We start from the raw sequence: 26,003 nt of genomic DNA on the forward strand, positions 1-26,003 counted from the left end.
CCACCCCCCCCCCCCCCCAAGTTATGCAGTTTTTTTACAATTCCAGCTGAATTAGTTGCGTACGTCTTATATTTGGCATGCCAGCCTTCTGTTTGTTTGATGAAGTATCAGCCTTCTATTTCTGCAATCTAGTACATCTGCAAGATGGAGGATGGTTGAATGTGTTACACAATCCTACATCTGAAGAAAAACTTAGAGCAAATATATTTGTTTATCCTGGAAGCAGACTTTATGGCTTATGCTAATATATATCAGCATAAGTTCTTTGTGGTTTGTTGACAGTTCCACCAGTTTCTGTAAAATCAGATGAAGCCTAGGTCTATAGAGACGTTTGCAAGTTTTCTAACATCATGATTTACTCTGCTTCTTTTAGCTGCATTGCTTTCTAACTTGTAAAGAGTTCTCCTTATTTGACGATTTAATGCACAATGTTGCAGGCCATCCTGGAATTTGCTCCTGAAACATTGTACGATGAGTTGTTAACGAAAGTTTTCAGGAAGTCATTGTTTCGAATGTCATCTCATCACTGTGCAAACTTTGTTGTGCAGGCTTTAGCATCTCATGCCAAAAGTCAGGATCATGTAAGGCCTTTCAAACGTCACTATTAGGAATATTTCTTTCATGTAAGATAAACATAAGGACAAGTAGAATTGAATTTAACGATCTTGAGAAATTCATCTAGATCCAAATGTTGGTAAATGTTAAAATCAGTATGCAGTGTGCCAGATGAACTTTAAAAGCATGTCTTCTATTCTTTTTGCTCATTAAATACTATCTGACAAGACATTATACTGATAGTTTGAATTAGGTTTTCAATGGTTTCCCATGTTTAATCATATGTTGGCTTATGGTATCACTCACATCCTATTTTTTTACTAGATGGACTTGATCTGGGAGGAGCTTGGTACAAAGTTTCGCGATCTTTTTGAAATGGGAAAGTCTGGAGTTGTTGTTTCTGTCCTTGCTGCAACTCAAAGACTCCACAGCCATGAACATGAGGTTTGTTGTGAAAATTCAAGGTCACACTTCATATTTTCCCTATTATTGTGTTCAAACATTCTAGATGTTTGGATGATATAAAGGAACAGGCCACAGGGGAGGAACTGTACTAAGCTGTTTTGTACTTCTCACAGTTTCATCTTGGTACTGTTTGGAATAAAATTTTCTTTATCCTAGATTCCAAAAGAACTATTCGTTTGCGCAGTATCCAGTTTGATAACGATAAATATTTCTTTCTGTATTCATTACCTTTATTTATTGATAAATGTTTTCTTTGACTATGAAAAATGAAGGATCAGCTGAGTGTTTTCCTTTCCTTTTGTCTTCTTTGTTTCAGTGTTGTCAGGCCATTGCTGCTTCTGTATGCACAGGGGATGAGTTTCCCAAGGGTATCGTCCCCCGAATATTATTTCTTGAAAATTTCTTTTGCTCAAGAGACAAATCGAACTGGAGTTGGCCACATGGAACAAAGATTCATGTCGTTGGATCTTTGATTCTGCAGTCGATATTTAGACTTCCTAGTGTATGGGTTCCTTTCTCATTCTTCTTTTGAATTTGATTCCATGTATATGCATGTCTATGCCACAAATTTATCTCTTCCATTACTATGTTGATAGTCTTTAGCTTAAGTCTGACATCTGAAGTGTTCTATCTAGCTTGTTTACGTCAACTCTTATTTTTTCTATTATTTCAAAAGCCAGTGCTTAGTATTGTGTATCTTATGTTTATCCTGTACTATATTGCTATTATAGTAACGAGTGAAGTGTTACTGTCAGCATGATTATAATTTTTTTTTATATGCTACAGGAACTAATACAGGTGTACGTTACTAGTATCACATCTTTAGAAGAACATCATGTTCTCGAGGCATCGAAAGATCCTAGTGGTTCACGGGTCATTGAATCTTTTCTCAACTCGAATATATCGGGAAAGCAAAAGAGGAAGTTAGTTGCCAAGTATGTATTATAGCATACTTTTGTTACTCCATACAGTTGGAACTGATATTGTTGATTTTCTAATAATGATGGTCTGTAACTTGAAGGCTTCGAGGACATTTTGGTGAACTCTCAGTGCACCCATTTGGTTCATTTACTGTTGAAAAGTGCTTCACTGCTAGTAACTTGAATCTGAGAGAGACAATAGTATCGGAAATGTTACCTCTCCAACCAGAGCTATCCAAGTCTAAGCAGGGACCTTACCTACTGAGGAAACTTGATATTGATGGGTGAGCCTTTCCTTTTGCATCTTCATGGCTTCTCCCCCTTTCCACTATCTAATGTAGCTTAACACCAGAGGCGTATAGTGCTCTGTGGCTGAGTGAACATTTTTTTCCCGATCCGGGCTATGTGGTGTCATGACTCTTAGTTTCTATGCATTTTAATCCTGTTTGTGTCACAAAATTAAAGGGCTAGACGTTGAGGTTACTGTTTCTCCAAGCACGACTGCTTCTTATTTCTTATAATTTAGTTACTTCATGCTGTTTATCATTAACATTAGCATCTGAAGGGACGCCTTTAGACGCGGCGAACTATGTTTTCTGGCAGTTTGAATAGTAGCCTTTCTTTAAAAATAAGTAAATAAATACATCTCTGAACTGTGAGATTACATGCTGTAATCAATTCAATCATCTTCACTGGAGAAGAGTGCAAATTGATAGTGGGAAGACCTTCTGAAACCATTCTGACAGTCTCATCTAAAGTTGTGTTAAGCTCTCCTGGTTTATTGTTACTTATTTGGCTTCCTTTTCTGTCATGATAGATTTGCAAGGCAACCCGACCTGTGGAAGTCAAGACAAGCTTCACAACAATCTGCTCTGAAAGAATTTTATGCTACATTTGGACCAAAGGAAACCAAATCATTTGAAAAGGAGAGCTTTCTTGCTGATACTGTTTCCAAATCAAAGCCAGGAAAGTTAAAAGACATTAGGAAAGAGATTGAGACAACTTTAGCTTCTGCCAAAACTTCAAATACCCCCTTCTTGGCTCATCAGGTTTCAAAAAAAGTGAAAAGGTCTAAAGACGAGAAGAAAAGGCATAGGAAAGATGGCGAGTCAGAATCTAAAAGAAAGAAGATCAAAGTTTAACTGTTATGCTTTTAGGTTCTTTATTGAATTTTACATTACTGTATCTGAGCTCAGTTTTGGTTACTTTCTGTTGTTTGATCAGAAATGATGGAACTTCTATTGGATGCTGAAAACACTTAATTTTGTTGATTCTAGTTAAATTATTCATTGGTAAGTTTAAATGGTTGGTTCATATATGTACTGATATGAAGAACTTAATAGTATTCACATTTATATAACTTTTGGAAATACATCTAACAACATATTACATAGCTACCAAGGAACAAAATTGGATCCTGTATTTGTGTTGCAAGTGACTATCCTAGCTGGATAGTGGAAACTAACTTTGTACTACGAGACTGCATTGATATTGAATGAACGAATTGCTTTAAAGGTGCCGTTTTTTGCTGAGGGGATGCTTCTTTTAGTCATCCTATGGAGGCTTGTACCTGGTACAAAAATGTGATATTTGAGAAAACTGCTTATGGATGTAACTGAAGAACACTTTTAGATTCAGAAATTACTTGTTTTGTATAGGATTCCATCTGCTTGGAGGTATTCTCCTAAAGCTTGAATCAACTTTCTTGAATGGTTTCTTCTGTTTTGTATGCAGACCCTTGAGTGTTTGTGATGTTGAAGTTTTTTGGGACGGATGCTGTTTATTGGAGAGGAACCGAGCTGCATGTGCGGCATTGGACTCTGAAGTAAGAATCAACAGAAGTGCTAGAACAAAAGCAGCTAGTATTCTTGAATAGCTCTTCATAGTCTTGCTGCTGTAAGCTGAGTTAAATGGTGTTTTTTCTATGTTTATGGTGATTTGGTAGCTTTGAAGCTGAGGTGATGAGATCTCATATATATATATATGATGTTTGAATGTGTTGGAACAGTTGAAGGATCCAATGCTTAGTGAGATCATGTGATGTTTCTTTGACTGTTCGGTGTTGGAACTCTGATTTCCAGATAAGTTGTTAGAAAGTTTCAGAGTGATCATGTGACCTGGCACGTGATAATATTTTATTTACTGGAAGAGGGTGATTATTATATTGTTTTTAAGTTTTGATATTGAAAGATTTGATTTCATCCCTTACGAATTGCTTTGGCCCTTTCCTTTAACTCAACTAGATCTCAAACCTTTTAAAATTTATGTGTGTCTTGTTTTATTTTTTGGAGTTTCACTCGGAAGCACAATATGGTTAGTGAGAATTCATTTGCATTTGCATTTGATAACAATCTGAAACGTAGTTATTGTATTATGTAAATTTGGACTGTGTTTGACAGTGGATGATTTTGTGCAATTTATTTATTTCTTTATTCCTATGAGTTGTCTAATTATACGTGTAGCTTGAGAGTATTTGCAAGTCAAAAGATGCTCTTTTATGTATTTTATATTTCTGCGGATGCAGTGTTGGAAAATGTTTATAAAAGGAGGAGGCAGATTTTTCACTTTTTGAAATGGGTGTGCGCAGATCTCCATCCTCTTTTCCTTGATGACAACTGTCATATCGTCCCTCCCCCAAACACCCACCACTTTTTATGTCGACTTGAAACAATTTATACGTGCCATCAAATTGAATATGATTCTTTTAAATTTAGGATAGACAGTTCAAATTCAATCTAAATAGGTCTTCTGAATGGGATTGAATTTTCTTTTAAGTTTGGTTATTGGATTTTCTATATTCACTTTTGAGCCTTTAAGGTAGAGACCATAATAATTATCAATCTTAATTTACCTAATAATTTGCTGCGCGGTTAATCAGAATAATTCATGTCGCGTATGCAATACAATCAGCGGTGGGTTGACACTATTACTTCTATAATCATTAGATTACACATCTTATATGAAATAATAAAGTGGGTAGCACTTTTTCTTTTCTTCTGGAAATGCGTGTGAAATGTGGAAATTTTAAGACAAAAAGAATGATCCATCTTAGTTGAAAAACACGAACAAGAAAACTTCAAAGTTGAGATGCTTCGTTGATTAATTTTATATTCGACGCCACTAAGCCCTTCCCTTTCCAACTAATAATTTACTAATCATATTACCGTCTTTTGCTAATTTAAAGTTTTAAGTTTTTTCTTTCTTTCTTTTGTTATAAATAAAGAACACGTTTACTTTTGGAGACCATGTGCATTTAAGATAGGATAGTAATCAAGAAACATGCTTGAAAGACATGTTCACAACCAAGCATCATTTTTTAACCGCGATTAATAAGACGGATTATGTTATTATTACGAATAATTATCATGAAAAATAATTTTAAAAGTTTGAAAAATATTATTTTGCATCTCTCATAACTGATATTAATTGTGAGAAACTGAATTTTTCGGATCATAAGTTAGTGGATTTAAAATTTGTAAATTCAAAAAATATGAAATTTGAGTCCATCAGCTTGTGTGAGAAGAAAAAAATCAATTATGTAAAGCACAAAATAAGTTTCTTCTTTCTACATTTTCAAATTGGAGTCTATCATCCCTCTTGCATTGTCAACTATTCCTATAATCCTATTATGTAATTTGTTATTTTCTTTGAATTTAAAGAAGTGGAAGCTAGATTGATTTTTTTTTAACTTAACAGTTTTGAGTTATTATTTTTGTTTATTGAATTCTAAAAATAATATTATTTTTATTTTTTTACAAATACAACATTCGAATCAAAGGTATTTATATGAACTCGTCATTTTATTATGTTCCATCCGTGCGGATTTTGAACTATAAAAAGAGTCTAGACATCTATTTTTCTTAGTATTAATTCCATAAATTATTTTAAATTATTCGTATAAAAATTACAGTATCTTAAAATTTTAGTAATTTCGTATTTTATAAATAAAATATTCCAAAAGATTATAGTATATAAATTTATAATTAAAAAGTTATGTGGCCCCTTTACCCAAATTAACAATACCAATAATATGGACGCGACAGTGCCACACGGAGAATGATAAGTCGGCGAAGTTACAATGAATAGGGGTTAATTCGTCCATCAAATATTAGGCGTATTGGCAAGGTCAATTTTGTCCTTGAAATAAATTTTATTGAATTGCATTATCGGACTCAGCTTCGGCTCGTGAGTCGGGTCAGTGTCCATCATCTGCAAGCCGAAAACCAAGAAAAGCTTCTCTTCAATTATTTTTGTTCCTCAACTCGCAGCCGTTTGAAGTAGATCTTCATCAGATTCTGGAAAACCTCAATTCGCCCAATTCAATTTCCAATTTCTTCAAGATCTTCGGTAATATATGATCTTCTTCTTTATGTATGTACATCATCTACTTCGTTAATTTTGATACGAAGACAATGAATTTCGATCTGATTACCTGGATTATTGTGCGGTTTATTTTCTTGTTTGTATGATGCGTATGTCTCTCGGCTATTTCGTTTACGGTGTTGATTATCAATAGTGTTTTCATTTGAGAATATGTGCTATATGTTCGTCGTTCGATAGTAATGTACTTAATTTCTGTTACTTCCGGTTTCTTGGAGGACTTATTTTCTGAATTGCGTGTTTTGGCTCTGAACTGTTTCCTCCTATCTAGTCCTAGCATTTCCATCACTTGTTTTCCTTTGAATATTTGACTGTTATTATTTTTTAGGTTAGAAATTCGGGGAAAGAAATAAAAGATGTGATCATAGATGTCAGTATATCTGGTTTTATTATTTTTCTAATGTAGGCAATAAAACAAGACCTATTCCTAATCAAATGTAGACCAGATAGAGTTTTATCTTCTTATAGATGCAACTGCTTTCACCTTTTGCTTTAAGAAAATTTATTTCATTAGATTGTCTATATAGTACTAGAAATATCTAAATAACCAGATGAATGTCTATATAGGTCCAGGAAAGCGTCATTTTTTTTAGGTAAAAGTCGGTGCCTTGTAAGGCATTGAACTTTTTTCTAATGTAACAGCGTACGAGTGGAAAACAGTAGATGTCAAACCTTCTATCCAAAAAAGATCTTCCATGCTTGACGGTATCCATTCCCTGGTATTATCTGCTGGCTATATTCCATAGTTTTGCCAATGATTTTGTGCTCTCATTCAATCCCCATCCATGATTGGTCGTGAATTCTTTAAGAAAGAAAACAAAAACTCTTCATGCCTTTTCCTGTTCTAAAAAATCTTCACTCCTTTCCTCCACAATGCTCGAGTATGTAGAATCTTTATTGGTGTTTGAACCTTGTGTACTATAGAGACCCATCAAAAAGAAAAACTTTGTGTACTATAGAGTAAGGACTTGATACGTGTTGGTTCCTCTTACGAAAAACATAGACTCAGTTGAAGACTGGATTCTTTACAAATATTGTTCTCTTATTCCATTTTTCTTTGCCCTCATTACTTTGGAAACCTGTCCTATCCTTTGTATGGCTAAATATAATGAGTTGTGGGAAACACTTGTTCATTTCATTACAAACTTACGGTTTATACACATTTCAAAGTCCAGGAAGAATCCAATCTGTTGCTGAAGAGAAGGGAGGATCGGTAAAGAGGTGATATCTCAACAGAAGGGCTTGGTGAAGAATGTTGGGCCTAGTCAGAAGAAAGTGCATTTGTTTGCTGGCTAGAATTATATTCAGTCACTATTTCCATCACACCCTATTTCTCCAATCTTATAATCTGGACTGATGTTCGTCAGTGACCTGTATTATATATGATAGTTGTCCTTTTGAATTTCAAATGCACAATATGGATGCGTATTGTAAATGACCTGGCAATTCTGAACAATATTTCTCTTTATTCTTCTTTTCGATAGTAAACCCTCTCCTCACTCCTCAGGGTGTCCGCAGTGTTTTCTCCCCTCCCCCAGTGACTACTTCATTTGATTGAAAGTGGAGGGTTCTTGATCAACAGTCTCCTGTCCAATATTTACTGTTGATTGAACGCATTTCTTGTCATCTACCTAAGCCTCGTTGGACCAAGTTATTGGGTGCTTGTGTGTATGGGGGTGGCAGGTACCCAATGCATTCATCAAGATGAGTAAAGTTGACCTGGACACTGCCGTTATTAAGAATATGTGAAGTTATTGGCCTGTTTAAATTAGGAAATATGAGTCTAGAAGAAACCTTTTAAAATATATCCTGATGCTCCCTGTTTATTGTTTTCTCTGAAAATGCACGTTGCTCGCTTCTCTTTGTAAGCTTCCTCTATTTTTCAATTCTTGGCTCCGCCACTGTTCCTAATTGCTACTGGGAACAGACTTAGCTGGCTTTGCCTGCTTTTTGTTCCAGGATTATTTTTTTGTGGACTTAATAGTCTTTCTTGGGCATTATTCTACCTAAATGCCCTATATATTCTATGTTTAATAAGTTTGGAATTCCTGGCTTTGTTAAGCATCTCATATGTCTACAGGTGGTTGTATTTCTGGTGGTCAAGAGGATAAGGAAGCTTTGCAGGATTCTCTCTTAGTTTCAATATATTTTGAAGCTAAGACATGGCAGAAAAAGCATGTGTAAAGCGCCTTCAGAAGGAATATAGAGCACTTTGTAAAGTACGTAACCTTTTAGTTGCTGGTAATTGCTCTACATTTGAAGCATTACCAGATACTTTATTTCAGTCTATAGCTATTTGCAACGCATGTAAACTAAGGCTAGTAATTGTTAATTATGCAATGGTGGGTTTTTGCTTCCCTCCACACCATTGCTAGGCCTGAAGATATGCAAGTTGTGTGCTTAAAGTCCTGTCATATCTTGGAGAATGTTTTACTTCATGGACTTACTCATGTGGGATGACGTCCTTCTATGCCTTTTATGGGCTAGACTATTCTACACCATGCAAATTCAATTATGTTGTACAATGCTATGGTAATGATGCATTCTCCATTGCAGGAACCTGTTTCCCATGTTGTGGCCCGCCCTTCTCCGAATGATATCCTTGAGTGGCGTGAGTCCTACTTCTGCTCATGTTCTTGCAGTCAATTATGGAATAAAATTGTCTCTTAACAAATGATCTTTTTTTCTTTTTTTCTTTGTTCTTTACAAGTAAAGTAATCATGAAAATGTAGCAGTATTTCTAATTAATATAACTGACTAGACTTATTTGCAGGGAGTGGCCCTCCTTTTGTTTTCCTTGTTTTCCTTTGGTTTCTCTTGATCAATTAATTCGTCATTTGTTTGCTTTGATATTACTAATGGTCCTACTTCTACCTAAACTGTGTGTCCAGATTATGTTTTGGAGGGGAGTGAAGGAACACCATTTGCAGGTTGCTACTTTTTTCTGAGTTCAGTGTTTAAATTATTTGATTAGCTGATATTGTTGGGTGATAGCACTCCCGTTCCTCCAACCCGTCTTCCTGTCATTTTTGTATATTTGATATTCTTCTGGAATTAACTTATGCTCCTTTTGTTGTTGTTCATGAAATGATAAACACTTCCTATCATTAGGTGGATTTTATTATGGGAAGATCAAGTTTCCTCCAGAATATCCGTTTAAACCTCCAGGGATCAGGTAGTCTAACTTTAGATGAGTTCGAAATTCCCTTGCTGTCTCAATGCTTTTGAGGCTTTTGTTTCCTGCTGATTTTTACAGCACATATGTTTTCTTTTTCTGTAGTATGACTACTCCAAACGGAAGATTCATGACGCAAAAGAAAATCTGCTTATCTATGAGTGACTGTAAGTGCTTTTAGAATTGCCTGATTGTCACAGTTTTCTGTTGCTTTGTGATGATCTTGGTCTGTTTTTAACCTTTGTTGCCTTATTTCCTCACAGTCCATCCAGAGAGCTGGAATCCAATGTGGTCCGTGTCAAGGTAATGAGCTGCAAACAATAAATAATGCTTATTTGTCTGGCAATGTTTTCTTTAGTGCCTGTTTGGTAACCAAAAAACAAACCTAGTTCTGATTTTGTAATGACAAGAAAAACAAATCATTGTTGCAATTTTTTTAAAAAAAGGTTTATGTTTTTGTTTCTGCCATGACAAGGAAATATATATCACCCTCTCCACTTTCAAAAGCAAACATGATTTCTTAACGAAGAGGTTATATGTGTTTTCACTTATGAAACATTTTGTTTTCAGGACCACTCCTCTGTATCTCCCTGCCACCTGAGACCCACCTCACTGCACTCCAGACTCTCCCTCACCGCCCACAAACAGATGCCCTATCCCCAGGGTGCCAGTCTCCCTCTTTTGCTCCACTTTAGCATAAACCTTTGCCCTGTATCCCTCCCTTTTTTAAGTCCCATTCTCTCATTCCATGTAATTTTGCTTGAATTAATTTGTTTGCCTACCAAATTTTTTCTCTTTCAACAACAAAGGCAAACTACTCTCAATTCCAAACTAGTTGAAATATCAAACACCATCTCCTCAGTTGCCATCCATGTGTGTCTACTTTGTTATAAATATATATATATATATATTTTTTTGTTTAACATGTTTCTGATTTCTTGTTGAAACCAAATAGCAAAAACATGCCTATTTATTCTTACAGCTAAAATGAGATGTTTTTTTCTTCCTTGCTCGGGCTAACTTTTCCCTGTTCTGCATGCAGCATACTAACAGGGCTGCTCTCATTTATGGTAAGTTCGTTATACTATTGCAGCTTATAATGACTCCTGGTGTTCCCATTTCATCTGCTTGTGTATTTTCAGATCATGTTTTATTTACTTTGTGCTTTTCCTTTTATCAAAATGTTATATCTTTTTCATGTGTCTGGACAATTGAGTTCTATCTGTTCTGTGCACGGAAGCCTTACTAAATGAAATAGATTCTTCATCTTGAAATTACTGGTAGAGATTGAGGACAATCTGAAGTCATCCATCACATAAAAGATAACTTAGCTAGCATAAAAGCTACCTCTGATTGGTATAGGAGAAAAGGAGGGAGTCTGGTAGTTGGTGAAGTTGCCCCATACTTTCCCTTTGTGGTTCTACATCTGCCTACCAAGAAAAGTATTCTAAACTTCCATGTTCTATCACCTCTATGATGATGTCCTCTGCCAGTTGTATGATCTTCGCCCTCAAATTGTCTAATATTTCCATCTACCCTCACTTCCCAAAAAATGCACAAAGGGACTGTTCTCCAAACTTCTCTATACTTCTTGTCTACCTTTTAACCCTTCCATCTGATGGTTGCTTTACCATCTGGCATGAACACCAAAAATATTCAGAAACATGAACCAATTCTGCGATTTCTATCTGCAGTTTATGAATAGGCGGTTTACTGATTAGTTGATTGCTTGCTTAGATAACATTTTCTTCATTAGTTGAATCATTTCTTTTGCAAATCATGTTGGGGTTTAAACATGCATTGCATAATGCAGCTTCTGGCTCGCGCTCTAACTATCTATTACTTGCAGATGGACAATAGTCCTACCACAGGCAGTGTCTCAACAACCGTTGCTGAGAAGGAGAAGCTTGCAAAGGCATCCTTGGCTTTTAACTGTAAAAAGTGAGTTGACTGCGAGTTCCTTGCTGTTGTGTTGTATTTGTATAATTGCCTCGAGCTTTTGTCTCCATTGTGCAAGATCTCCTGCATGAGAGATGGATATGCTATTTTACCGTGTATTTTCCTTTATTACGTTTTTATTAGGTAGGAGGGTAGCTTATTCTCTATTTCTTTTATGGTAGCCCAACCTTTAGGAAATTGTTTCCCGAGTATGTGGAGAAGTATGAACAGCAGCAGCTCTCGTCGCAGCCAGTTCCAGAGCAGGTATCATCCATGCCAGCTGGAGCAGATAAGTCTAGACCCTTGTTGGAAGAGCATGACAATTCCCCAAAGGACGAAGTGAACAGAGTGAAGCCTCTAAAAGACGTCAAAAACCAACAGAGGAAATCCGTCCCAACTTGGTTGTTGCTGTTGCTAGTTTCAATTTTTGGTGTTGTAATGGCCCTGCCTCTGCTTCAGCTTTGATGACGGGAATCTTGTTTTGTGCACTATGGTGAAGAACAAACCAGCCCATATCTCACATGGATACGTAGTAATCCCCGCTGCTGGTTCCTGTTATTTCACCTAATATTATAGGTTTTTGATTTACCTAGGGGGAATGTATAGGCATTACTCTTGAGTGGAGATCTAACTAATCTCTTAATCTAGCTAATGGGCTTCTCTTTCCTATTGTGCACGTCAGTGGAAAGATTACATAATGTGCTTTTATTGTGAAGGGCTCAGAGTTGCAGGAGCTAGTTGTTTGCTTTTGCTTTGTCTGTGTATAGTTGGCAAATGTGGGTTTCTTCTTCTTCGCAAGTCTTTTATTTACTTTATTTTCCTCTTTTTTTTCAGGGAGGGGATGAGGTATATATAGACATGTGTAGTTATACGCTCGACAAGTGAAGTTAAAAGGTGGAGCCATAGTAAAAGTATGTCTAGTCTATTGTTCTTTCTGGTAAAATTATACATAGCATAAGCAGGCAGTCTGTCTAGTCTATTGTTCTTTCTGGTAAAATTATACATAGCATAAGCAGGCAGTCATGCTTTCTGTTCACGTGTTTGGATGAGCTATCCCGTATAGCTGACTAAACCAATTATTTCTGTGCGGATGTCACTCGTGACTGGTTTATACTTGTTCACTAAAGTCTCAGGTTTTTCTTTACGGGAAGCGGAGACTTATCAATCTATCAACTAAATTTGAATGTTAAGATAGATGAAAATTCAATAAAAAGTGCTTCGACGAGCCATGCTTGAAAGTTGAAACCCATCACTGATGATGCCACATTAACCCCTCTTTTCACGTTTCCTTGTCGCCCACTTGGTATTTACAAAACCTTTTCACCTAAAACTCCACTCCAAAAATTGCGCCTTAAAATTTATATTTATTACCTACTCCATTGTTTATGACGTGAAATCGTACGTTAACAAAACCTGCTTTCCCTATTTAATTACTCCCTGAGATATGATTACGTCTCTCTCACTCTTGTTACCAACATCAATTTCTTCATGAATTCAAATCTTCACCTCTTTCCAGAAAAGCTCAAGAGTCAAATGCTACTACACTTCTTTTGAAGGAACTCTTTTCCTTAGGAAAAAAGAAAAAAAAATCCGTACTCATTGATATTTCTTTTTTAAATTACTGAGTGTTATTTAGGTCTCTGTAATGATGGTGATCCGTTTCAACCAATAAAAACAGTTGCTTATGCTGATACTTCCTTTCATTGTTAAGCATTGGTAAATATAGCTTTCTTTAACTAATCCAATTTATCCAACCACTAGTTTTTTCCATTTTTCCATATACACTCTCATGGGATATGGAAAAGCCTTAGCTGGTCTTTCCATATTTATTTCTCTTTTGGAATCTACTATTATTAGGGGAGCCCTCATACTTTCTGCAATGAACAAATGTATCTCTATATAGGCTTGGGTTGTAACTTGTAAGACTTGATGAAAATTTTCACTTCACAGGGCTCAAGCTCGAACCTGCATTTTGAAATTCCAGGGAGCAAACTATGAACAAGTTTCCCATATACCCAAAATATGAAGGTGGGGACTATTGTGGCTACGAATTTGATCCTCACACAGACTTTACGGATGTAAGTCCATTTGCTTTTTGCTTTATATCCCTCAACTCATTTCAAGTTTTTATCTTTTATTCAGTGGTGGAGGCAGAGTTTCCAATAAGTGATTCAACAATTTTTTACTTTATACACCCAAAAAAAGGAATTAAACTTGGTATATACAATGTACCTTTCTGCCCTGCTTTGTTTACAACATCACTAGAGACTTCAGTTGCGTATTTATATGATAGTATAGGTTACTTTTAGAGATTTGAATATCTTGTTACTGTAGTTTGTTTTTTCTCTTTGTGTGTTAATATCATTGTATTCTTTGAGTAATGAGATAAGTTACTCCCCGCTTTGTCTGTACACGATATCAGAATCATATGTCTATCCCCATTTTGATTTCCGATCCAGGATTTAGTTGGGTTGAGTAAGGCTCAAGTGGCTGTGAAATGTTGAACCTGAATAGTTGAACTGTCAAGTTTATATTCTGAATCCGCCTCTCATTACCAGCTAGATGACATTTGATGATTTATGACTTGCGCGTTTAACAGTTCTTGTCAGAAGCGAGAAAGCATGTATCTGAAGGGAAATTCAGCACTACACCTCCACGTTCTGTGGAACTGAGAAACAACAATTTTGGAAATGATGTTAAGAAAACTTGCAAGAGATCATGGAAAAGCTCTCTGTTTTCATGGCTGAAGACTGATAAGAAGAAGAATCAGGGAAGCAAAGAAACTTCAAAAGGCTCCACCATTAACAAGCCGAATCGTGGATGTGTCTCTGGTCCAATGCCAGGGATCAGCGGGCCAGGTACTATAGCTGGAAGGCCCAATAATCCTTTGTCTGGGCCCCTAACATATCTGTTCAGTCCAATTAACAGAGTGGACAATGAAATACCTTATCTCTGTCTTAACAAGGTTAAGAATAATACTCCTGATGTTCAATCTTATGGGCCTCTTTATCTGGTAACTTAAGATTGCAAAAGGGTAGGTCTAATTTAGCAGAGACTACAGGTATGTGTCTTGAATCTATGTGTTTGGTGAAAGCAAACAAATATCATAAGCAAAAAAGAATTTGCATTTGTTGCAACTTGCAAGGAACAGCTTCTTTTTCATCATCACATGCTAGTCTAGGAATAGGTTCTGAATTCAACCATGATTTTGGAGTTTTGAATTTGAATAGCGTCAACATCAACATTTTGTTTGACGAATTTCAGGAAAATCAGGCACACTGGTAATGCTTCACTTTTACTGCAGCTATATACATGTTTACTGCAAACTACTCTTAAATTTCAACCGAATATCGTCCAAACGCCTGCATGATATTTCGAGTAAGCTGTAATATATATTTACAATGAATTGTAGAACCCATACGACAAATGAATACTCACATTAATAACAAATACTCTCCTGTAAGAGAAGATAGATTCCCCTCAATTCTCAAACAGAGAAGCCCCTTAGCCCTAGCAATATGTTTTACACATATACAATCTAGTATTACAAATACATAATAGACATATGAAGATTGCAGACAACTTCTCATCTGCATCAAGAATCAATCAATTAACTTCAATCTAGTGAATTATAGTTCCTAAGATTCCACACTTGTCCGAATTCCAGAGGTGTAACAATCTCTAGCTCTGGTCCCTGCTTCCTCGTTCTACATCTACATTTCTGGGACTGCAAGGATTCAAACTGCTAAATAGCCTCGTTAAAGATCTCAATTGTGTTGGTGTTGGTGTTTTCTGTTCTTCTTCATCATTGCGTCTTGGAATATCAATCCTCAAAACCCCATCTGGCCTATTGCTTGTGGATGCTGATGATGTAGTAGTTTCCTCTCCCCAGAAAAGAACATTAGTTGGTAAATTTGGTGTCTCTGTGGAAGCTACTGAGATGGCCCCGGAATTTGTGGATTGCGTATCTGAAATGGGGTTTCGGCATAAAGGGCAAGTGGAATGAGATTGAAACCACATGTCAATGCAATCGACATGAAACCCATGATTGCATTTAGGCAAAAGTCTCGCCTTTTCACCTTCACAGACTTGGCTTAGACAAACTGAGCATTCCAATCCATCTTTAAAATCCTTGGTATCAAATGGAATTACAGGTATGGTTTTAAGGATTGAAGGGTCAATGCCTCTCTGGAGTGCATTCACTTCCTGATAACCACCGGCGAAGTCGAACCGGCGGCGGCGGCGGCGGCGACGCCTTGTGCCGTCGTTGGGGTTGGCGTCCTCTGTCGTGAAAAATTTGGAGTATATGTGAAGGAAGAATACCAAGAGCACCGTAAAGAAGAGAAATACGACGACAGCCATCATGATCTTAGCCGTGATCGCAATAATACCTGAATCACCTAATTTACCACTTCCCATTTTGGTATTTTGAATTTGCAGTTCCAAACAGAGGCTAGCTAGATTAGTGGAAGCAAAACACCAAGTTTGAAATTTGTAATTGTGGAGTATGATGTGAAAAGTTGGACGATTTGGAAAGAGGATTTAAAGGTGGAGAGGGGAAAATTGCAAAGGTGATGGGGAGTTTAAAAGTAGAAAAGAAGATGAAAATGGAGTCTAAGCTTGATTGCGACAGTGGTAAATACACACACGAAAAGAAGAGTCACCAAAAGACTCCCAGCATGGCGGCATATATATGGTTTCAAATAAACAATTCTGGCCGCCTTCCCTTCTTAACTTGTGAGGAACTTTCTCATTTGACCATTTGTTTGAACATTCAATGGAAAAAGACATACTAGTAATTTTTTATAATTATATAAATGGAGGCCCATATTTGTTTGAGGGTCTTTCTACTTCTTTGATTGAAATATAAGTACATCTCAAATTATTACACAATAATAATTAAATTTATGAATTATTTCACAATAAATGTTACATGAACTCATAGGTAAAACTTTGAACCCGTACACATTCAAATTCTCCCTGCTCATCAACATAACACATGATCCAGCCCATTTATGCTAATAGTAGTAATAGTTAGCACAATTAATAATATGTTCAAATAAAATCACTTAAACCATTTTATTTTTTTTTCAAATTATAATTTTAAAAAGTTTATTTTAGTTATTAATCATTGAAATATCACATGATTCAACAACACATGTTTTATAATTTATGTGGTCGGAAAGTCAAATGTGTTTTTTCTAAGAGTGGTCAAAAGAAATTAATAGACCATAAATTGTAAAAATAAAAATCATAAAAACTAACTATTGTTGGTCTGATTAGATTCATAAATCTTACAAACTAACATCGTTGGTTTGATAAATAAAAAAAAGAAAATCTAAATCCGCCTATGTCGGCCAAACTAAGTAATAGCAAAAACTTTTTTTCATTAGTTAAAAAAAACGTTTTCCTATCAAAACGTTTTTGAAACTTTATCAAAGCATGAATTATTAACAAAATATTTCAAATTAATTAAACTATTATTTCTAAAATATTTTTCCGAAAAACATTTTTTTGACAAAAAAAGAAAAAAGAACACTTGGTATATTCAAAGTCTAGAGTCTAGACCAATGCTCATGTTTATCAAGATCCAAACAGCTTATGGTATTAGTCGTTGTTTTCGGTCATCTCCTACTGTATCTACATCATACAGGCAACATTATTACTCAAAATGTAATTGGTAAGACCAAACCTTTGATAAAACTGTATGTTTTCATAAGATTTTTTTTTCTATAGAGAGATCGAAAAAACAAAAAACAAATTACAACTATTGAAAACCAACTACAATAATGACTGTCTGCTAATTAATTTGCTTAGATCAGTCCATACATTATGGATTAGGATTTTGCTTTTGACAAGTATATATTGTAGAACAACATGTATATATGTGCTGAATGGAAAGGTAAACAGAAGTATAACATTCTGGTCAAAGAAAATACAAAATAATGAGCTTTTAATTTCCTGTAAAAAAATAAAAATCAAATTAAAGCAAATACAGTCTCGTGTTCGTTTAGGTGAGGCATTCCATATTTGTAAGGGAAGCAATGACCTCAGAGCTAAGAGGATCAAGAAACCAATTCCAAATGTTATCCGCAGCAGATATCAAGGACGAAACTAAGCGATTTTTGGTACATGATCTCATAGAAATGTTAGCAGGCACAGGAATTCTGCAGAGAGGGCAAATTGAATTGATGTTTAGCCAAGAATCAATGCAATGAGTATGAAATTCATGTCCACATATGGCAAGCACTCGCCGGGATTCAGCCAAAGAAATATGGGCAAGGCATATTATACATGTCAACTGATCATCTACACAATTGTTGTCTTGTTTTTGTGTACTGATAATGCTATATTTAGAGGGGTTTACAAGCGACAACAATGCATCTTTGTGTGCAGTTATTATGGACATTATAGGAAATGCTGCAATCACTGCTACGGCTATCATCTCATGACTACTGCTTGATGAAACCATGAATTAATTTGTGTTCCCCTCCCCTGCATGTTTATCCTATTTATAGTGCATGGTTTGAGGTTTATCTTTTGAATATAAATAATTAATTGACTACTAATTACTCACCAACATTATCTATAAGGATTTTGGTTTTGACTACTGTCCTAGAAGCTGAATATTTCGTGTTACACAAAAAAAAATGAGTTTGAAGTTTTGATCAAAAGCAGCAGGCGTGCTGTGCAGGGCACCAAACAGCATGTGCTGAATGAAAAGGTAAACAACATTACAATGGTCAAATAATTTACACAAGACAAAATAGTGGTTACGTTGCAAAAATTGCAGCTGCTGCTACTATTAACTATTAAGCTTCGCCGTGTAGAGATAAGTTTTAAGCTTTTTGTCAAACAAGCGCTATTGTAGACAAAAGGAGAGCCTATTAAACATAGTATTTTTAAAACAATATAGTAATGTCCAAATCAATAGCTTGTTATACTTGACTGCTAGTGTTTAATTAGTATAACTAAGGGTTACAAATTGGGAAATTATTTGAAAAGTGAAGTATTGAAATAGATAATACCTGATGGGCATTAAAGGGTTGATTAAGTGATTCAATGAAATAAAATAAAAAATATATAGTGATTAAATAAATAAAAACCCTATATTCAAACATAAGACATGTCTATATTGGTTTGAGCTAAACATCAAACTTCTTTCCCTATATTAAATTTTGATGTTGAAAATTTTCATCTAGAACTAATTTATCATACTTAAATTTTTTTTAAAAAAGAGATAATTTTATATAAAAATTATTTTTAAATTTTGAGGTCTAAAATTTAAATTACAATAAAAACAAAAAAAACTTGGTGAATGAAGTTATTCATAATTTTATGTTAACAAAGGAATTTTTTGTATGAAATTTAAAATCACATCAAATAATTTTATTAAATATATAAATCATATGAAAGAATTAGATAGGTAAGAAAAGAAATGAAATAATTGTGACATGTTGGAATTTATGCGTCAAATTTAAAAATCTTTGAAATATCATATAGAAGTAGAGTATATTATCCAGCGGCTTGTGAACTTTTGGACAAAGAGAAGTTGTGTGGCTATCTATCGCTGTGTCACCTCTCTCTCTCTCCCGCTTGCAACCGCCTTTGCCTTTCTCTGTAATCTTCTTTACTCCAACAACACTAAACCCAAGATTTCAATTCAATACACAGTTGCCAGTAGTCGGTGTATGGAATCTGAAAAACACATTGCATTCCGTTTCTCTTCTTGAATTTGACCGACTTGGAGTTTGACTGGATGAGCTCTCCATGCCTTTATTAGGTGAATTCAACCACTTTTGAATTTTAGCTCTCTCTCTTCAAATTTGTGATTGGGTTAATGGGTAAGTCTCAGAATATGTTGCCTATTTGGGATATGTATTGAAGTAGCCGTCATGTTTTATTCCGCAGATATAGCTACTACACAGCCTTGTTTTAGGAACAATGTCTGTTCAATTAGTTCTCACAATGTGTTTGCTACTAGATTTCTGTACAATAATGAGATTAGATTTGTATCTACTTGGAATTCCTTCCGAATACCACAAAAAGCTTCGAATTCCAGAATTAAACTGTTTCGGAGTGGGTTGATGATAAGGGCAATAGCTACCCTCGAAAAAGGACCCACCAAGAACACCAAAACCAATGAGGAACAAAACAATTTTGGTGGTGTGAGGATGGGAAAATATGCAGCAAATTCAACTTCTGTTGTTGTAGAGCAGCAGTCGCCAAGTGAGGAAGCTGAGTTGAATGAGAGAGAGAAGTTGAGGCGAATGAGGATATCCAAAGCTAATAAAGGGAACACACCTTGGAATAAAGGCAGGAAGCACAGTCCAGGTACTTAAAGCATGCCCCATTAATTCTTTTGAACTGTTTGTTATGGATAAGCTTTAATATTTTCAAGCATATTTGAACCATCTGCAGAAACTTTACAACGAATTCGAGAACGTACCAGGCTTGCAATGCAGGATCCTAAGGTGATGTCATGTAAGCATAATTTTGTGAATTAAGTAGTAAAAGATGAGAGTTTGATTAAGAAGAGGGAACCCCGAAAGTGCTCTGAAAACATTAGTACCTATTGTGCAACGACTTCTAATAATTTTGTGACATTATGGGCATGTGAAGTTATACCATCTAATGGTGAAGGTGTAATGCAAACTATGGGAAACCAATGAAAAGGTATAATAGAATGCAAGCAGGATCTAACTAAGGTGGACCTCAGCAGAATGTACAAATTAACATTTTTCTCAAGGGAAGAAGCTCAATCTTAATTCAGTGGAAGATGTGTTTTGTGGTCATTCGTCTAGGTTCAAACCTGTTTAAGGGTGCAGTGTGGGACTAGAGAATCAAACTCTTGATACATTTTAGGTACATGCCCTCCAGGCTCCAGGTATCTTGGAGAAGTTTGACATAACTGTATTTGTCATTTTTCAAATTCTCAGAGTTAGTGTCATTCTTTGGATGTCATTAATCTCAGTAAACTTCATTATGCATTTCTGAGAAAATAACTCAAGTCGATATTGGTGTCATCTGTGAATATTATGACATTATCCACATTACTACTATGCTATGTGGTCATCTATTTATGCATGTCATGACCCGATTTCTCGAGTCATGCTGTCATGGTGACACTTACTATACTCCACCAGTAGGTAAGTCAGCCCGTAATCCAGAACATCAAGTAAAAAGCGTAGAAACTAGCGAAAATAATAATCTAAACAAAGGACAACAAGACGGAATCAAACCAAAAAAAGTATTTACAGAAATCCCTTCCAGAATGGATGGTGTTCCACGGTGGTTATTGTTGAATTGGACCCTATTGGAGTGCACTGTTGGCTGGGTAGAGTCGGATGGGTTATCTTGGTTACTTTGGACTGGGAGCCCGTATTTCTTCTTCTCTCTGTGAACTTAGCTATTCTGTGTACCCGTCAAGCGTATGGGATCCGTTCAGGTTTTATTTGAACTTGCCATCATGACTCGAGAAGTGGGGTCGTGACAATGCCTGACTTAGTTCTTCCCAGCCAAGCTATATATAGTTGAAATATATACATAACTTCATGTGACTTACCTGCATAGGCACATGTCGAAGTGATTTTCAAAGTCACAATGAGGAGCAGATAGGAGCTTCCAGACTGTGGGACTGATATGTAACATTCCTTATTCATATGGGATATTTTTTTGCCCTTCGTGAATTTGTACGAGTATTTGAATCTCCTTTTGTATCAACACATTTAATTCCTTTGAATTGTTTGAAATCAATTGTGAACTAACCAGTTTTATACTTGAAAAGCTTGCATCCAAAATGTTCCCTGTAGAGGTAGAGTGCCTCTTTCTTAAAGAAGAGGAAGATGTGATTAGGTGATGATTCCAGCAAAGTTTTAAAACTTGTATGTTGACAACTTTCTACTCACAACTATCAGTTAGTCGTATTAACACTAGCCACGTTGTTGATCTTGCCACAACATTTTTCTCCTGGACAGGGTGTGACTTTTTCTTTCCCTTCATTTTGGTGTCTGAAATAACCTGTTTTATTCAGTCAACAACTTATTAAGATATTGTTCATTTCTGTTCAAATTGTGGCTATTGCAAATGATCTCGTAAAATCTGAGATAACCAGTTAATTATTAGTCAGCTATGATATCCATTTAATGTCATGCTTTAGAATATTTGCTTGACAATATTACTGATATGCTCTAATTATACAGGTGAAAATGAAGTTGGTTAACCTGGGGCATGCTCAAAGGTGGGTTTTGCAAATTATTCTTGAAATTCGTTCTTTCACCCTTTTGATAGCATAGTGAAGTCTCTTAATCAAGATGTGAGTGAAAAATAACTTGCACAATAGAACTTGTCTATTCTGGTAGCTTAAATAGCATAGGTATTGGACCAACCGATGCTTCCTATTTCATGATAACTTGTGCTTCAATATGTGAAACTCACGCTTCACTTGAAGTCACTTCCAAATGAGTGTGCAACAGACACATCGCAAGGTAATGCCTTAAGTTGACATGGCAGTAATGCGTGAGTTTTAATCTCTTCATCACGAGATTCTTCCTTGGGAATTCAATTTAACCTAGCAACATCGTACTAATTTAGCATTTCATATCCCTAATTGTAAAATCACCCTCTTTATCCAGAACCTCAAATTAATATTGGAGATTAGTGAAAATTTTATGTTTCAAATTGCTAAAGGAGACTTTTTCCCCTTAATTGCAGTGAGGAAACAAGGTTGAAAATAGGTGTTGCTGTAAGGATGGGGTGGGAAAGGCGCCGTGGGATGTTGAGGCTGCAGGAAACTTGCCACTATGAGTGGCAAAATTTGATTGCAGAAGCTTCTAGGAGGGGCCTTCTGGGTGAGGAAGAGTTGCAGTGGGACTCTTACGAGATCTTGAGCAAACAGCTTGAGCAGGAGTGGATACAGAGTGTTCAAGAAAGGAAAAATAGGCCCAGACTGAAGGGAAACAAGAGGGCTCCCAAATCTGCTGAACAGAGGAGGAAGATTTCAGAGGCCATTGCAGCTAAATGGGCTGATCCTGTAAGTGTCTTTCTTTGTTGGGACTGGACTTCTCTTTGGGAATAGCTCCATCCCTCCATCCACATGTTTTTCGTTTTCACCCTCCTCCATTCTTATGACTAGGATCACAGCTACGAGTTTGAAGGCTGCGAATTTGAATTTCCTCACATTTTGATAGCTTTCCAAAAAATGATTTTTTTACCAATCTACCTTTTCTTCCAACTAGGATTACCGTTCTCGGGTCCAATCCGCTCTGTCCAAATATCATGGAATACCCGATGGAGTTGAAAGAAGACCAAGGAGAAAGCCCGCTAATGATGAGCAGACTAGAAAAAGAAGCCCTCCGAAAAAAAAAGCTAATGAATTGGATAATCTGGTAAAGCCTGAGCCGAAGAGCCAAGTTCAACGTGTTCGATTGAGGAGAAAAAACACACCAATGTACAAGGATCCTTTGGCTAGTTCCAAGTTAGAAATGATAAAGAATATCAGGGCACAGAGAGCAGGTATTGACCAGAAGAAAATTGAAGCCGTCATGAGAGCAAAGTAAGTTGTTATTAAATCTTCGTTATCTCGGCATCTTTCCATCCTGAAGCATTAGTGCATATATTGGCAGGAAACTTAATTAGTACAATCTTCCTTCTATGGAAGTTCGAATTTTGTTTTTCCTATATATTTCCAGTGACTTATGGATGTCTTTAGACTTCGTTCGGAACTGAGAGGGGGAGAAATGGAAGTAAGGCAAGGTGGAAAAGGTAATATTATTCTTTGTTAGAGTAGGTAAAAGTCTCACATTGATTGGGGAATGGATTAATGATTTGCTTATATGGATTTGGGCCCTTTCCTCATGAACTAGCTTCTGGGGTTGAGTTAGACGCAAATATCATATCTTTACATTCTTCAATGAAAAAGGAATTTAATACTTCTTCGTCTCTGTTAGGTAAAGGAACGCGAGGGAATAATTGGTTTCCTTCTTTCAGTCTTCCTGTATTCTAGCCAGAGCAAATAAACTATTGTAGGATTTGTAGACTTCCCCTTCCTTTTCTTCTCTCTCTATTTTCCACATCTATATAAAAAATCTTTAAATGATTTATATATAGGTCAAAGGGTTGCGTTAAAAATTTAGAAAGTCCCTCCTCCTTCCGACTCTTCTATCCCCCTTCCCTTCCCCAAAGAAGGAAGATAGTGCAAGAAAGGTGATTGAAGAAGAAGGTTCTTCGGGCTTCTACCCTTGCTTGTTTCCATAATCTATAATGATGAAAAAACGTATTGATGATATCATTTGTCTTTTTAACTTTTTTTCGTAGGAGGTGAAATGTAATAGTGGAGTAAACTATAATCTTGAAACAGGGCCTGGTGATACCTCAAACTGAGGAGATGTCTAAATTATGGATTTCAGGACAATATATATTTCTACACGATTATTTTATTAGTATCAATCTGCTAGGTAGTAACTGATAAGTTCTTAGGAGGTGAAATGTAATAGTGGAGTAAACTATAATATTGAAACAGGGATGTTGATACCTCAAACTGAGAGGTCTAAATGATGGATTTTTGGACAATATCTATTTCTACACGATTATTTTAGTAGTATCAATCTGCTAGGTAGTAACTGATAAGTTCTTAGGAGGTGAAATGTAATAGTGGAGTAAACTATAATTTTGAAACAGGGCATGTTGATACCTCAAACTGAGGAGAGGTCTAAATGATGGATTTCAGGACAATATCTATTTCTACACGATTATTTTATTAGTATCAATCTGCTAGGTAGTAACTGATAAGTTCTTAGGAGGTGAAATGTAATAGTGGAGTAAACTATAATATTGAAACAGGGCATGTTGATACCTCAAACTGAGGAGAGGGCTAAATCATGGATTTTAGGACAATATCTATTTCTGCACGATTATATTATTAGTATCAATCTACTAGGTAGTAACTGATACGTTCTTGGTGTGCTAACAATGTTGCAGAGCATTGATAGCTGAGGCTGAGAAGGCAGCAGAGGCCTTGGAAATGGCTGCCCATAATAGCCCTGTTGCTCAAGCGTCGCTAATTGAAACTAGGAAGCTCATTTCTGAAGCTATCCGCTCCATTGAATCTATAGAGAAAGAGGTGTCTCTTTCAGATGGAGATCTTTCACCACCTTCAACTGAGCTGGGTAGCAACACTGCAGACGAAGGAGATTCGGAATTTGGAGCTCTGGCTGATCCTAGTGAAAGAAGAATAAATGGTTGGCATTCTGCGACGCCTATGGACAGGGGTATTTATCATTTAGATGATGGACGACATGCCTTGCGAGGTTTACCCAATGGTAAAAGCACAACTCTCTTGTCAAGCTGCAGTGACTATGACTTACTTGGTGACAGGCAGGAAGTCTATCAAATGATCTCCAGTAATTTATCTCTGGAAAAGGAGGTCAATGTAACACAGTCCACCAACTCGACTCAGAGATTTGATGAGAAGGATGAAGCTAATGAAAGCCCAGGAGATGAACAGAAACAGCTTCTAAACAGGGATGAAGCTAATGCAAGCCCAGGAGATGAACAGAAACCGCTACCAAATGGATTGATTTCTGGCTCAAAGACTGAGGCGACGACCACCACCAGCACCAAGAAATGGGTCCGTGGGAGGTTGGTTGAAGTAAGTGAAGGATGTTAGATTAGCTGAAAGATTATTTGAAGTATCCGATTTACACACTTGGAATGCATCTCATGGATGCACTATAGAGTACACTTGGCGTAGAACAATTTTTTTGACAAAGGGAGTTTTATCTGCAAATCAAATGATAGTCTGAGCTTTGATAGTTGCAAATAGGCATTTCAGTCTATAGTTTCATGCTAGTTACATATTCTGTTGTAATCTCTGTTTCATGACCATTTATGTAAAGTTTCAGGATCGCATTGGGCTTCACTTAGTTCATTCCAATTATTGTGACATTTGTTTCGTTTCTATCAATGTAGTATCATTGTGCGAGGATGATGTTAAAGCAAATGTCTTAGATTACATGACCAACAAGCAGATAGAGATTATTACATATGAGTAGAGTATAACAAGTGCACTTTAGCTGGAGAAGCGTATAACGTTCCAGTTCTTCAGTTGGGAGTCGATAGCATTCTCCATTTCTCGCCTCTTCTTTTCCTTCACTTCCCTAGCTTGATTGATCTCCACTTCAACTTGTTCCTTCTGCAAAATCAGTACATTCTAATAGCAAAAGAGATGAGAAGAGAAAGGGAATGAAGGACGTATCAATCACTTACATCGACAACGTCAGGGATGGGAAGCTTGGTGCCGTGGACGGCGGAGCGATTAGCTGCTTTGCCAACAGACCGCAGTGCAGAGTGACGGAAAACGACCTTAGCGGTGGTTTGTGCTACTTTCAACACTCCCTCCATTTTCTAAATTACACCGATCACAAATCAATTCTTTTTGCTAAATATTTGCATCATCTCTACATTATATATATTAGTAACAACGAGGTCATGGATATGGCAAAGCCACGTGGCTTCATGTCTCGCTGCATCGTCAACTCCAGATGTCTCTAGTGCACAGTTGAAACTATTTT

At 36.3% G+C, this 26,003-nt stretch overlaps 6 protein-coding genes across 11 annotated transcripts in view; 4 read left to right on the plus strand and 2 right to left on the minus strand.

Moving 5' to 3' along the window:
- Positions 1-3,243, plus strand: part of LOC107014787 (pumilio homolog 23) — an 8,076-nt gene extending 4,833 nt beyond the window's left edge. For 2 of the 4 annotated variants that reach the window (XM_015214873.2, XM_027915628.1), the window contains exons 6-11: positions 438-581; positions 880-999; positions 1,337-1,522; positions 1,807-1,955; positions 2,042-2,224; positions 2,758-3,243. In XM_015214873.2, the coding sequence (XP_015070359.1) occupies positions 438-581; positions 880-999; positions 1,337-1,522; positions 1,807-1,955; positions 2,042-2,224; positions 2,758-3,082 (1,107 nt within the window). In that variant the 3' untranslated portion in view covers positions 3,083-3,243. The remainder of the gene's footprint in view (positions 1-437; positions 582-879; positions 1,000-1,336; positions 1,523-1,806; positions 1,956-2,041; positions 2,225-2,757) is intronic. The other 2 variants (XM_015214872.2, XM_015214871.2) reach the window with 2 other exon arrangements.
- A 25-nt stretch (positions 3,244-3,268) lies between these two features.
- LOC107014788 lies at positions 3,269-4,337 on the minus strand. Its single transcript, XM_015214875.2, has 2 exons — positions 3,586-4,337; positions 3,269-3,510 (listed from the first exon to the last, which is right to left on the minus strand). Exons 1-2 carry the CDS (start codon positions 4,050-4,052, stop codon positions 3,495-3,497), a joined length of 483 nt encoding a protein of 160 aa, XP_015070361.1. The 5' UTR covers positions 4,053-4,337; the 3' UTR covers positions 3,269-3,494.
- Positions 4,338-6,100: 1,763 nt separating this feature from the next.
- Positions 6,101-12,182, plus strand: LOC107015160 (ubiquitin-conjugating enzyme E2 34). Its single transcript, XM_015215343.2, has 10 exons — positions 6,101-6,287; positions 8,401-8,539; positions 8,877-8,931; positions 9,212-9,250; positions 9,432-9,495; positions 9,601-9,662; positions 9,759-9,798; positions 10,538-10,565; positions 11,345-11,436; positions 11,616-12,182. Exons 2-10 carry the CDS (start codon positions 8,483-8,485, stop codon positions 11,896-11,898), a joined length of 720 nt encoding a protein of 239 aa, XP_015070829.1. The 5' UTR covers positions 6,101-6,287; positions 8,401-8,482; the 3' UTR covers positions 11,899-12,182.
- A 27-nt stretch (positions 12,183-12,209) lies between these two features.
- LOC107015162 lies at positions 12,210-14,702 on the plus strand. Of its 2 annotated transcripts, none has more exons than XM_015215345.2 (3): positions 12,210-12,344; positions 13,384-13,511; positions 14,033-14,702. In XM_015215345.2, exons 2-3 carry the CDS (start codon positions 13,428-13,430, stop codon positions 14,453-14,455), a joined length of 507 nt encoding a protein of 168 aa, XP_015070831.1. In that variant the 5' UTR covers positions 12,210-12,344; positions 13,384-13,427; the 3' UTR covers positions 14,456-14,702. The 2 variants fall into 2 exon arrangements, with proteins under 2 accessions (XP_015070831.1, XP_015070830.1); XM_015215344.2 differs by lacking the exon at positions 12,210-12,344 and adding an exon at positions 12,381-13,149.
- Positions 14,703-14,842: 140 nt separating this feature from the next.
- Positions 14,843-16,087, minus strand: LOC107015159 (RING-H2 finger protein ATL3-like). Its single transcript, XM_015215342.2, has one exon. It carries the CDS (start codon positions 15,850-15,852, stop codon positions 15,115-15,117), a length of 738 nt encoding a protein of 245 aa, XP_015070828.1. The 5' UTR covers positions 15,853-16,087; the 3' UTR covers positions 14,843-15,114.
- A 2,871-nt stretch (positions 16,088-18,958) lies between these two features.
- LOC107014398 lies at positions 18,959-25,392 on the plus strand. Of its 2 annotated transcripts, XM_015214287.2 has the most exons (7): positions 18,959-19,216; positions 19,345-19,767; positions 19,855-19,907; positions 21,636-21,673; positions 22,147-22,465; positions 22,671-22,987; positions 24,412-25,392. In XM_015214287.2, the coding sequence occupies exons 1-7, from the start codon at positions 19,204-19,206 to the stop codon at positions 25,097-25,099; spliced, it is 1,851 nt and encodes a 616-aa protein (XP_015069773.1). In that variant the 5' UTR covers positions 18,959-19,203; the 3' UTR covers positions 25,100-25,392. The 2 variants fall into 2 exon arrangements, with proteins under 2 accessions (XP_015069773.1, XP_015069772.1); XM_015214286.2 differs by having other exon boundaries at positions 18,959-19,767.
- The last annotated feature ends 611 nt before the right edge of the window (positions 25,393-26,003 follow it).

This window comes from Solanum pennellii, chromosome 3, assembly GCF_001406875.1.
Source record: "Solanum pennellii chromosome 3, SPENNV200".
Lineage (NCBI taxonomy): Eukaryota > Viridiplantae > Streptophyta > Magnoliopsida > Solanales > Solanaceae > Solanum > Solanum pennellii.